We start from the raw sequence: 13,454 nt of genomic DNA on the forward strand, positions 1-13,454 counted from the left end.
ACTGGAAGGTTAAGCAATTGCTCAGGATCACATGAGTGTTAAGAAAGTGTTTTGGGTTTGAAATGCAGATGTATCTGACCAGTTTTATTTGTATATGTGTGTGTGTGTACAAAATCTCCCCATTAGACTATCAAATTCTTGAGGACAGAAATGATGTGCGAGTTATTTCTGTATTGCCAGCATCTAGCACAAAGGGGTATGTGGTAAACATCCAATAATTAATGAAGGCTGGCAGTCTCTTAGTATTAAAAGGGGACTTAATCGTCACCATCTATTACAGTTCCACCCACTACACAATGCAGGAATCCCTTCTTCCACTTCCCTCAAGGATTATGTTTCTACCTGGGTAACTCCAATGACAAGGACCACTGCCTTACGAGGCAGCCCATTTCACATCTAAATAGTCCCCCTAAAAACTCTCCTCCATAGGGAAAGAATCTGCCCCCTCGTTTGCACATGCAATCTCTGCTCTGCCCTCTGGACTATAAATTAGCAGCACTGTTCCTTTAAATCAACAGAGCTACAGGTGTTTGAAGGTGGCTGCCATGTCTTCCTGCTCCTTTCCCTCACCACCTTTCTCCCTCCTCCCTTCCATTTTCCAAGCAAAACAATCTCACTCCCCAAGTGACAGGTTTCCATATCCCCTCTTCCCTGTGGCTGCCCTGCTCTGGAGGACGTCAGTCTGTCAATCCCCTCTCAATTCCCCCTACCAAGGAAGCAGCACTGTACCTGGATAGCCAGGAGTACTCAACAAGTATATGGCATGATTTCTGCCCTCAAAATCTTAGGAAAGTACACTGTACATTAAATAGACGATCAAGTGTTCACCTGTAATTACTTGCAAACACCTTTGAAGGTCTCCCACATGGCAGGCACACTGCTGAGTACTTTAAATGCATTATGTGATTGAATTATTAAATGACTTATTATTATTTCTACTTTATGGATGAGGACATTGTCTCAACAAGGTCCAGGAACTGCCCAAAGTCTCACTGGCTAGTAAATGTCAAAGCCAGGATCTGAACTCAAGTCTGCTTGACTTCAAAGCCACATTCTGAGTTTCGAGAAGGGAGACGTGGACCAAGAGGAGGCAAGAAGAGGTTTCATGCAGAAGCTGTGCAAGGACCTGACTGGATATGAGAGGCAGCCTGGTCTCCCACGGAAGAATGACTATGGAGGGGTGGAAGGGGACAGGGACGGGGAAAAGCACGTTTCCGGGGAAGAGTCTAATCATTTCCGATGACCATGTTCCTTGAAAATCAGGCAGAGTTGAGGCAGTACAGAGGAACTGTAGACTCCTGAGTAGCTTAGGAATAGATGGAAGCAGTGTTTTAGGAAAGTGAGTCTGGCGGCCCTGGGCAACATACACTGCAGTGGGAGGAGAATGATGGCAGAAAGAACAGTTAGGAGCTGCTGCAATAACCAAAGACCTCATGTTTTGGACCTAAACTAGGATGGTAGCTTCAGAAATGGGGATGAGAGATCACACCGGCATTACAAAAGATTCCATTGGTAACACCTGGATGTTAGATAAAAGAAGAAACAATGATTCTGAGATTTCTCATCTGGGGGGAGTGAAGAATGCTGGTATTACTGACAGAAATGGGACAATAAGAGAGGAGAACCAATCTGCAGAGTGAGCAGGAGCTAGGAGAGTGCACGCGTTAAATGATGGTGCACAAGAGGAAAGAAGATTCTGCTGATAACAGATCTCATTTCTGATGCCTACATACTGAGAGGCCTCGTTTTTTGAATGACATCCTAAAATCACACCTTATTAATAGTCATTCTTAACATGTTAACAACACGATACACAAACCAGCTGTGTAAATGACAAAAGATAACTTCAGAAATGTGATGATTCTTTGCTCACCTATCAGGAAGCACTAAGCCATAATTTCACGGATGCCACCTGAAATTCCTCTCACTGTTTCAGAGTTGCACTATGAAAGTTTTACTATGATTCTTTGTCAAACTCCCTATGTCTGGGTGTCATCCCCCAAATAAGGTTTTTTTAAGTGAGCTTGGTCACTGAGGAAAGAAGTGGTCTGGTTTACCTCCCTTTACTCTGGATTTCAGGCTCAACTCTTGAAAAACCAACAAACAAATAAACAAAAACCACTTTCTCTGATCTTCTCTACTCTCAAAAGGCTCTCTGTTCTCATCTGTTTACTTCCTGATTTTGACTCAGTAACATTATTTACCACTTTATGTCCTCAAAGAGTACCAGGTACCCATTTCTTCTTATTCTCATCTAAGAAAAGAGAGGCGAGGTCTTCAATCTGCAGGATGATCCAGAACATATATTCTAAACAGGGTTAGGCCAGAATAAGCTATTTCTAAGTTTAGCCATGAGATGGGATGATAATAACAAAGCTTTGCCTGACTCACAGGGTGGTTGTAACAACCAAAGGACATAATTATGGGTTGGTACCCAAATGCATGCAATAAACTTTGGTGCCGTTTGCTACAAGTAGACAAAATATCTGGTTCTAAACCTCCTTTCAGAGAAGCACTCAAAATCCCTCCACACCTGGGACAATCCCAGAGGCCCTACAAGCAGCAAAACACGGCAGTGAGCTGGGAGGCCCAGTGGCCACCGTGGTGACTGCATACCAAACACAGCAGTCAAGTCTGTCCTGCTGTCAGAATGCAGACAGAACTCATCACCCTACTGCATCTTTCCAGGGCACTAGGTGTAAAAACACACAAGACAAGGAAAGAAGCAAGGTAAGTATTCTACTTTCATTGAAAATAAAAGAGAGTATTTTCAGTATAATGCATTTAGTACAATACTATTTACAATTCCGAGTAAATAGAATCCAGAAAATTTGATTTCGGATCCCAATTAAACTGAAGAGAAAGAAAATACCAAGAGAGAATCTGAAGTTTCAAAACATTCTTTTTGGGTCAGAAAATAAAATTAGCTTTTCGTTTAACTAAAAATAAAGTTTCAAGTAATGATCTAACTACACCAGACAAACAAAGTACCTGTGAGTTTGATTTTGGACAGTCGCGCCAAAATTCCTGGCAAATCGTCCGCACGCAGCTTCATCTCTTTCCACTGCTTTTCATCTTTTATCTCTTTGCCCACATCTACTGAGGCTTCAATTATTGAGGCAGATTCTAGTTCTATCACTTCTTCTTCATTTGGCTTTCCGGACAAAGATAGGCTGGAGGGTGAAAAAGGTTTCATCTCATATATTTCTGCTTTGGCTTGACCCGAAGATGTTTTCTCAAGGAAAGGAGATGCCACTGGTTCTGGCTTCGGTTTTACTTGCTGGTTGAGGCTTCTGTTCAGCTGAGTGACGTACTAAATTTAAAAAGTACATGTTACTATACAAAGCCCAAAATGCTCTTAAATAGTTTAATTACACCTTCCATCAGCCTGACTTTTACAGTATTTGAAGGTTTACCTTTATAAATATATGGTAAATTAACTAATATTAGAGAGCTTGTTACATGGAAATCACTAGACTAAGAGATATGGAGAATATAATTAATGCCTCAGCAATCGTTTTTCTAAACCAAATTCTATGGTTTAGAAAATCCTAGGAATTTCATTTCCTTAAAAGAAAGATAAATTTATTTCTTATTCATCTCCTCCAGAACTTCCCTTAACACAGTACCAGAAACTGGTGGTTTAACATTCAAATACAATGAAAATGTTTTCTATAATTAAGAGCCCAAATCAACCTGTTGACTTTCAATGTTCCTAGGCAAACAGTGCAGAGAGGGGCTCAGAGATTGTGCATGATCCAGGGCTAAGTGACATTACAGCAGTGTGGATAAGAAAAGAATGTGGGTTTTAGAGACAATCTCTATCACTTACTAGCAAAAAGTAATTGCCACTAGCATTTGTGGGGCACTTTATAATTTTATAAATGTGTATTATTATAGTTTATACAATATGTATTATCTCATTTAAGCTTTTCAACAGTTGTTACAAAAGGTGGATCATTATTAGTATCTCTTTAATTTACAGATGAGGAAATCAGGGCTCAGAAATAAACTGACAGAACCAAGAGTCCACAGCCAATTAGTTATAGGTGGCCCTAGGACTTGGAGCCACCTATCCTGATAACTAGCTATGTGTAAGTATCTTTCCTATTACACATACTAGTCTTAGAAAGAGATTACAAACTCATGAATGAATCCAGAGTTCTGTTTACATAACAAAGGCATTATACATATTTGAGTTTGTCTTCTACAGATCCATGATCCTTGAATCCCAACTTTAAAAGTTTGAACGTCACTGAAAATTTAACTCTCTCATCAGAGTAAGTTTTATTAAGATTATAAGTTTTAAGTTAAAGTGGGCGTTTTGTTAAAAAAAAGATGAAAGAAATGTCAAATAGGACGTTCGGTTATGAATTTGCTATTATTTCATGCTTACACTATAATTATCTGAGTTTTTACCTATCATTTCTCCATTCTGTAATACTTTTCTATTTGAGAAAAAGGCAAATGATCTCATTGTTAGAGGTAAGTGACCATGTTGCCCACAATATCACGGAGCCAATATTGTACAGACCTAGAAGAGGACTTCATTTATCAACGCCCACTACAAAATGCCTAGCAAATTACAAACACTCAGCTCATTTGAATCTTCTCAGACGTGCATGTGTTTAAAAGACTTTTAAATGCACTGTAACGTAAGAAAACAGGAGGGTCACATTGTTAAAGCAGTTATTTCTGTATTACTGATGTATTCACAGAACTTTGAAGAATTTAAAAAGATGTACTATAAAGTTCAGCTTTTCCTAATTTTAGTGTCATTGAAATATGCCAGAAGTTTTCAATCTTTCTCCAAACTTAATCAGTAAATTCAAGATCATACTTTTAAGCTCAAACACCAGAATTATTCTGGTTTTAGTTAAGAATAATCAAAACAAGGGATTAAAGTTTTGAATAAACTTAAGAGGACACTAAATAAAAGTCCTTTCCGAACAGTACTTCTTACAACTCTTCTTGTAACAGGAATTTCTGAAATTCCCTCATACAGAGAAAGTAAAGACAGATAGCAGCAGAGTAAGGATGCTCTTCTGAACATACCATACGTTTGAGGAACGTAAAGTGCTGAAACGTAATCCACTGCTTATTGACGTTCCTAAAAAGATGCATAAATTTGTGAGGGGAGTCCCGCATAGCTCTTCTTTCTAGATACCAGACACAGCCTATAAGAGAAGGAAAAAAAAATGTTAAAATGATTAATGCTTCTCGTCAAATGATGAGTGTACTTATCCAGAGGCAAAGCCAGCACCGTACTGCGGTAAGCACTGCACGTGTGATGGGTCAGAACTTTGAAATAATTTAATCCAGATTTGGGAATAAATGCAATTTATTAGCCCTAGTTACAGTTTAAGTCAGTTTAATTCTTTAACAGGGCTAGGCAAATTTTTCATTTCAGGATCATTATGCTTTTATTATATTAAATGCTTAAATGTCCACACTAAAGATATTTTTAAGAAGAAAATATAAAGCAATCAGGTCAGTTACTTTTAAAACAGTATAAAATGAGAAGCATAATTTTTCTCAATAAGTAACTAAACTGGAAGATATATTTCAGATTAATATTTTGGCTGTCAGGCAAATAAGCTAAAAGGGTGAAGAAATAGTTCTCAACAAAGTATGACTATCAATCTAGTTAGGAAGAAGCTATTTTTGTTGTATAGGAATTTGGCTTTTAATCATTATTCCAAATCTTCTCTCAAATATCAACAAATCCAATGCTTCTGTGTAAAACCTCACCCTAGTCAAGCCTTCAAAGTATAATGGTACAGATTCTCCCTTTCTTTTTAAGAGTCTCCCCTCCCATGGCTTCCATGACACTAAAAGCTCCTGGTTCTCTGCCACCTTCCACCCATCACTTGTCACTTTCCTAATGGTGTCTCTTCTTGCTGTGTCTGCCACTTTCAGGCAGTTGTGTTCCCACTGTTCAGAACACTACATAGTGTCCCTGAGCAAAAGCAATTATAGAGTAATTTTTTATCTTCAACCCATTTCTAGAGTTACTACGTATGCCTATTTCCAACTGCTCTCTTAGTATCTCCATGTGGATATGTGGAAATATGTCTTTAAGAACACTATTCTCGCCCATATCTCTATTCAGTTCTTTAGTGGAGATAAAACCAGACCTCCAGAGTATCTTTTTTTTTTTTTTTTTTTTTTTTTTTTTAAAGATTTTATTGGGGAAGGGGAACAGGACTCCATTGGGGAACAGTGTGCACCCTCAGGACTTTTCTCCAAGTCAAGCTGTTGTCCCCTCTCAGCCGTGGAGGGTTCCGTTCAGCCTCAAGTTGTTGTTCTTTCAGTCCCAGTTGTGGAGGGCGCAGCCCAGCTCCAGGTCCAGCCGCCGCTTTCTAGTTGCAGGGGGCACAGCCCACCATCCCTTGCGGGAGTCGAGGAATTGAACTGGCAACCTTGTGGTTGGGAGGGCATACTCCAACCAACTGAGCCATCTGGGAGCTCAGCGGCAGCTCAGCTCAAGGTGCCATGTTCAATTTTAGTTGCAGGGGGCGCTGCCCACCATCCCCCGCGGGACTCGAGGAATCGAACTGGCAACCCTGTGGTTGAGAGCCCGCGCTCCAACCAACAACTGAGCCATCCGGGAGGCAGCTCAGCTCAAGGTGCTGTGTTCAATCTTAGTTGCAGGGGGCAGAGCCCACCATCCCTTGCGGGACTCAAGGAATCGAACTGGCAACCTTGTGGTTGGGAGCCCACTGGCCCATGTGGGAATCGAACCGGCAGCCCTCGGAGTTAGGAGCACGGAGCTCTAACCGCCTGAGCCACCGGGCCGGCCCCCTCCAGAGTATCTTGAATTCTTCCTTCATCATTTAATAACCATCAAGTCAACTCTGAAATACAGGTAAAATCCATTCACTTCTTTCCATTTCTACTGATCCAGACCCTTACTATCTTCTATTTGGACTACAGCAACAGCTGTAGGGTTCAACTGTTTGGACCACGGTAACAGTTATAGGGTTCATGCCAGCCAACCCAACTTCAGTAATTTCCTTTGTTCTCCAATTCAAGTTCCATAAAGCCAATGGTTTTCTTCCTGAAGCCCAGAGTCGCCCAACCATGTACTTATGACTCACTACGGCAATGCTGTCCTATCACTCCCCACTAAATACACCACACACGTCACAGTTTGTTCATCTTTATGTTGTTCACTTGCTTGCAGTGTCTTGCCTCACCTGTCAAATTTTCAAAGTCTCTTTCAACTACTCTATCACTTTATACACTTTTTTTTATACACTTTTTCACGGCACTTCTTAATGCAAATTGTTTCCACCATATTTTTTTAGTTCTTTGGTGGCCTGGACTTACTCACTTTTGCTACAACAGCCAGCAGAGCGCTTTCCACATAGTAATGAAATAATGTTTGATGACTGGATCACCCCCATAGCTTACTTGGACGATGGGAGGAACAATCACTGCACCTTGTAATACATGGCAATTATCTTAGACTGGAGATAAATCACTTCTTCACTGAAATCAGATTCTCAAACCTCAGTTAATATGCATACATAAAGGAATAGCAGTGTTTTTTGAAATTTCTTGAAATCAATCCTCAGATATTCTGGTTTTATTTATATTTTTGACTGTGTATATTTTCCCTTTCTGGACTTAACATCGTTGTTTCAGATAACAGGATTTCAATATTAAACGATTATTCAGAAGACATCAAGATTTTACTGTTCTGGCCCTTAATTTCAAAACCTGTTTGAAGTTCTTCAGGTCCAGTGAGAAACGCATGTTGCTGGGAGGGAAAAAAATCACCTTGAAAAATATCTCTCATGACTAAGTGGGTCAAACTGAGATTTTACAGAATGGTAGTAAGAAAAAATAAAAGCTAGGAAACAGCACTTTTAAATGATGAAAACACTTCATTTAGTCAAAACGTGTCACATTTCTATGAATTGGTGCCTAGAAATCAAAGACATTTAGCCCTATGTAAACAAATTGAGGTTTGAAGATACAGAGGATTTACAATAGATACATTAAAAATCTGGAAACATGAGACCATATCTACAATTCACCATCAACAATGAGTCGTGATTATAGGGCTTTAAAAATGAACTGAGCAGACAAATAACTGAAAGGTCCTGATTTTTTTTAAGGGCTATAAAATACTTTGAATGTTTAGAAGCAATTTTCGACATGACCATTAGATATCTAATGGTCTCTAATGGGACTCTTCCCAGATTACCTCTCTGCCACCCCTTCCAAACATGCTGCTTTCACATCAAGCTCTTGCAGTGGACCTTCCAAGTGGATTACAGCAAGTACTACAGACCACTTACTAGCAGTTTTTTGGCGATTATGTTCATAGCTTCAAGACACTAAACTATTAATTCCTTCTTATCAGCACTGAAAAGTCTGATCCAGTAACAAACAATGGGGACCATATACAGCTCACCTACTGGAACTGGGGAATTCTGAGCAGCCAAGTGGAATTGTCCTATAGAAAGCTGAAAATACAGAACCGAAAGGCAGAAAAGCAGCTAGCCTAAGGTACACACGTTGGAAAAACCTCCTACAGAGGTGTTAATTCAAGCACGAAAAAAGGCTGAAAGAATACTCACAGTCAGGGATGATAGAAGTAATTCAAAAAGAATCACTTTTAAAAAGATCTTTTCATTACGGAAAATTTCAGTCATATACAAAAGCAGAAGAATACAATGAGCGCAATTACTTTTCCCTCAGCTTCAACAATTACCAATCTTGTTTCATTTTTACTCCCACTTCCCACCCTCTTCCCCACTTTTTAAAACAGAAGGGACTTTGGAAGTCATCTACTTCAATTGTCTCATTTTACAGATGAGTAAACTCAATTCCAGAAAAGTCAAAAGATTTGCCCTCAGCTCACAGACCAGAAAAGACCCATAAACTAACAATGCCACGAGAAAAATGAAGAAAGGAATTTCAGAGTCAGTGATCAATACTGACGGATGCTACAGAGAGCTTGTGATACATGGGCCTGAGAAAAGTTTCTGGGATTTGATCAAAAAGGAGTCCCTGGCTTCTATGCATTTCCAATATGGACCAGCGGCAGTATATTCCTCACAGCCATTAGTTATCATCCTAAACTACTGGGGACAAAATTATTCCCAATCTTCTCTTTAATATCTCCCTCAGGACAAATTTCATTCATTCACAAATAATTGTTGAGAGTCAACAATGTACACCAGGTACTATTCTGGGCACTGGGGACACAGAGGTGAACCAGAGAAAAACTGTCACTGACTTCACAAGGCTTCTATTCTAGTTGGGAAAGACACATGATAAACCAGTATATAAATAAATTACAGACCGAGGCTCTGATAAGCCAAAAGGCTCGTGGAGCTCTAAGGTTCTACGCTGTCCTCTCTCCTCCAGCCTCTACTCTATGAAAACCGAAAGAAACACCAGTCACAGCCCCTCCAGGGGAGCGGGATGGAGGCGGTGTGGACCGCCAGAGCCACAGTGCAAGACTAGACCCTAGTTCCATGCTCCCATCACTTCAGGCTACTCCAAGGGTCACATGCCGCCACCGGTGCCCAGCCGACCTCGCCAAGGGTTCCCAAGGTTGCAGGCAGCCGGAAGCACGGTGTCGCACGTGGCAAAAGAAGAGAACTTTCCCAGAGTCGAGCACGACAGCGGGTGCAGTACCTGTCAGGAGGCGTGAGGAGAGAGTGTGCGGGGATGCTGCCATAACGTCCGAGTCTGGCCGCTCCTCGGGATCCCCGTGTCCTCTCTCCTCACCGGCTGCAGGGCGCCGCCATCTTCCTTCCCCGCCCCCCGTGGGAGGAGCGACGCTTCCGGTCCGTCACTTCCGGCGGGAGGTTCGCGGAAGGGAAGGGCTGTGGTTGGAGGTGCTCTGAAAGCGAGGCGAGTGGAAATGCTGGGTTGAAGGTCAGAAGCTCGAGGTACTTTCGGAAAACGTGAGAGCACCGTGTCGCTACGTCTTCCGGAAGAAAAGGCCGCGCGCGAACTGCGGGCCCTCGCCTGCGGCTCTCAGAGGTTGCCGGGCGTTCTCTGGCCGCATCCGAGTGACCTCTTATGATGGGCAGGGCCTGGATGCGGACTGCTCGCGGGCAATTTAAAGTTACGTTTGGGATACTTCTTGGTGCCCGAATCGCCAAGAGGAAATGGTTCTTGGGACGATGCCAGCACGCTCCAGTCTGGTCAGTTACAGCTACAGCTTTACTATATTCGCTGTCACATGGGAGGACCAATGAACTCGCGTTGCGTGTCCCTGATTCACACCAGGCAAGGGAAGCTTCAGAGTATCTCAAGGTGAAGAAGGTGCGTATAGTGGTTGAGATTTAAGGCTCTGGAATGAGATCGGTGTTCGAATCTGGGCCCCAACTTCTGGCCTGCGACCTGCTTGAGCAAATTACACAAGTCCTCTGAACCTCAGTTATCTAGCTGTGCAACAGGAATAATAATAGTATATATTTTATAAGATGGTTGAGAGAGTTAAATAATGTCTCTCTAGTGGGTAGCTCGGTGCCTACCCCATATAGGTACTAATAAATTATCACTGGTGTTGTAATTAATTACTAGGGCAGATCTCCCCTCATTGTTTTTTTCATTTTGGAGTTCCACAAGTAAAGTATACGGAAGAAAAAAGATTCAGCTTTTGAAATAGGTAACTGCGATCGATAAGGGCAATTTCTGTCATCAACCATAAGGTGATAGCCATTTTTGTTCACCTCAGCTAACATTGCTGGGCACGGGGGATACTGAAAAGAATAAGATTCCCCTGAGTCTGTAGGATCTTACACTATACCAGTGAGGGTCGCGGGGTTATCAATGAACGGAGTCAGTGGGGAGGGGTAATGTAGAAAGTGCTGCAGAAACACAGATGAGATAACAATCCTGTGTAGTTGGCTCAGGCAAGGCCTCAGATTTAAACTTGGTACTCAGTTGAAGGAACAGTAGATTTTTCCTGCATACAAGTAAAAGAAAGGATACTCTATGAAGAGAAAAACAGCTTTAAATACTATGTTAAGAGTTTTGAAACTCCTTATAATTTTCCATCTGCTTTTGTACACGTGATGTTTATAACCACAGCAAATGTTATGAATAACACGTTAAGGCTCAAAGAGTGTTGGTAAGTGATCTGTCCAAAGTCACCTAGCCGCTGAGTTCCAGAACCAAGACCAGAACCCCTGATACCTGTTACAGTGTTATTGCTACCGTGCCATACAGGCTTATTCACCTAAGCGTCTTGAAGGGTCACAGTGTCTGTGATTTATAAAGCACAGTATTTCAGCCTTGGCTGCCGTCACAGTCACCTGTAGGGCTTTAAAACTTACAGATGCCTGAGCCACTGCCAGACCTGTTAAATCAAAAGGGTGTGGAATAGATGGAAGGGACCTGTACTTTTATTTTTAAAGCACCACAAGTGATTTGGGTACACAGAACTGAAAATTACTGGACTCTAGCTATTTATTTTTTCTACTTGACAATGCAGCTATGTCTAAAAGGTTGATTAACATGAATGTTTTATTTCATATACTCAGAAAATATGAATTCCCAAGTTTTCTAGGCTTATGATAGACACAGGGTTTAATGGAAATGTTCCTCCTTGGCCAACAGATTTTCCCTTCGTTTTAAAATCTTTCCAATTATAGGGTGAAGGTATGATCAAGTACACAAATGAATGTTTAGGTTATTATTTATTCAGGAACCAGAGTAAATGTTTTGTGGGAGAAATGCCTAAAAGATTAATACATTCTGGCTTGATTGGTCAGGAAGTACATTCATCTAATATTTATAATTAAGTTAGCTTAGGGCAATAGTAGCAAAGCATCCTCTTCTGAAAAACAATCCTTGGAGATACTTCTTCAAACAGAGGGTTTCATAATCATGTACATTGATTTAGTCACCCATAGCTGAAAGGGAGGCTGAGAAAACAGAAGTGATTGCAGTGATTAGCTTGGCCAGTCACAGTCCATTACTGTGGACCTAGACATATTGCTGTTCCAAATACTATGAAAGCTTGGGAAAGCTTGCTTCCCTTACAAACACACACACACACACACACACACACACACACACACTTTTGGAGATTGGAGTATGTTCGAATTGACGATTTTTACTTATGCCAAGATGAATAAGATTTCCTGGTTTCAAATTATCTTGCTTCATTAGACTTACTTTCCCTAGACAAGTTTCCTTAGAAAACGCCATATATAAGCTCTGCCCTTTAGTCAATGTAGAGTAATAGGGCTTATAGAGGTAGGCCTCAGATAACATGGCTCAACCTTCTCATTTCATAAGCATTTGGAAACAGGTCCAGAGAGGTTAAGTAATTTGCTGTAAGTGATAGAACTTTGTTTCCAGATATCCAGGCCAGCACTTCTTTGTCTTTTTTGTTCCTCTCTCTCCTTGTATCATCTTCACTAACAAAATGAAGTAGGGAGGGTCCTACAATTACACATATTTATTTAACTTTGGATTTTTGGATTTTTACATTTTGAGTGAAATATATTCTGCAGATTATGTTTTTAATTATTTTGTGCAGTATTGCTTATGGAGATAAAGAATTAAAAACATTTTTAATCACGTAACTTTACCCCATAATTACAAAGTTGAGTTGTATCATTCAATCTTATATTAATGTGATCATTAACTACAGTTATCACTTACTTATGTATTTTTAAACATTCTAAATAATCAATATAAAGCTTTGTGTCTTGTCTCTTAAAATTATTGTCAAACTTTACCTAGATAATGGCTCTTTTTTTCCTTAATGTTTCAGCACTCAGTTAAAAACTAAGCTGTTCTTGAATCTCACTTTGTCCTGTAGTGTATTTGCTTCAAAATTTGAAAGCAAAATTAAAAAAATTTATCCTTAGAGAGTCTTTCTACCTGTACTGAATTTTATACTGTATGACATCTGAGTAGATGCTAATTCTTTCAAAGTCCAGAATAAAGATTACACAGCATCCCTTGCAGCTTGGTGTGACACTATGATTAATTTTCTGATCAGTGGGATATAAGCAGAAGTGATGTGTTTAACTTCTAAGTGTCCTTAACAGTAAATAACAGGTGTTTCCTTGCTCGCTGAAATTCAGATGAGATGGCTGGAATTTGAACAACATTTTGGATCACGAGGTCCAAGTCACATGTAATCACACAGGAGCCAGCAGAGCAACAAAATAGGTGGATCTTTGGATACCTACTGGATATGGAACTAGCCCTGGACTAATTATATGAGAGAGAAATAAATTCCTCACTTGTTTAACACACTGCTACTTTGGGTTTTCTGTCACTTGTAGTACTTCTTAATTCAAACCAATATACCATTAATGTGAATATAGATAAATAGTAAAGTTAAATGAACTAATATGCCTGGCTCATAGTCAGCTCAAAAAAAAAATTACAGCTCTTACTATTAAATGACTGTATGCTTCAAAAGGCAGCAAAAATAAAACATTAATTGTTCTTAAGTATTT

At 40.4% G+C, this 13,454-nt stretch overlaps 1 protein-coding gene and 1 long non-coding RNA gene across 2 annotated transcripts in view; one reads left to right on the forward strand and one right to left on the reverse strand.

Annotated features, from left to right (window-relative positions):
* The window catches only part of COX10 (cytochrome c oxidase assembly factor heme A:farnesyltransferase COX10), a 125,471-nt gene extending 115,634 nt beyond the window's left edge, over positions 1-9,837 (reverse strand). Inside the window, exons 1-3 of the mRNA XM_019712524.2 lie at positions 9,658-9,837; positions 5,056-5,177; positions 2,992-3,313 (exon numbers count right to left, since the gene is read on the reverse strand). Of these exons, the coding sequence (XP_019568083.2) occupies positions 2,992-3,313; positions 5,056-5,177; positions 9,658-9,700 (487 nt within the window). The 5' untranslated portion in view covers positions 9,701-9,837. The remainder of the gene's footprint in view (positions 1-2,991; positions 3,314-5,055; positions 5,178-9,657) is intronic.
* Positions 9,838-9,962: 125 nt separating this feature from the next.
* On the forward strand, positions 9,963-13,247 carry LOC109435006 (uncharacterized). Its single transcript, XR_002135918.2, has 2 exons — positions 9,963-10,293; positions 13,074-13,247. It is a non-coding gene; the product is annotated as an uncharacterized LOC109435006 (long non-coding RNA).
* The last annotated feature ends 207 nt before the right edge of the window (positions 13,248-13,454 follow it).

Source organism: Rhinolophus sinicus, linkage group LG15 (genome assembly GCF_036562045.2).
Source record: "Rhinolophus sinicus isolate RSC01 linkage group LG15, ASM3656204v1, whole genome shotgun sequence".
NCBI classification, from domain to species: Eukaryota; Metazoa; Chordata; class Mammalia; order Chiroptera; family Rhinolophidae; genus Rhinolophus; species Rhinolophus sinicus.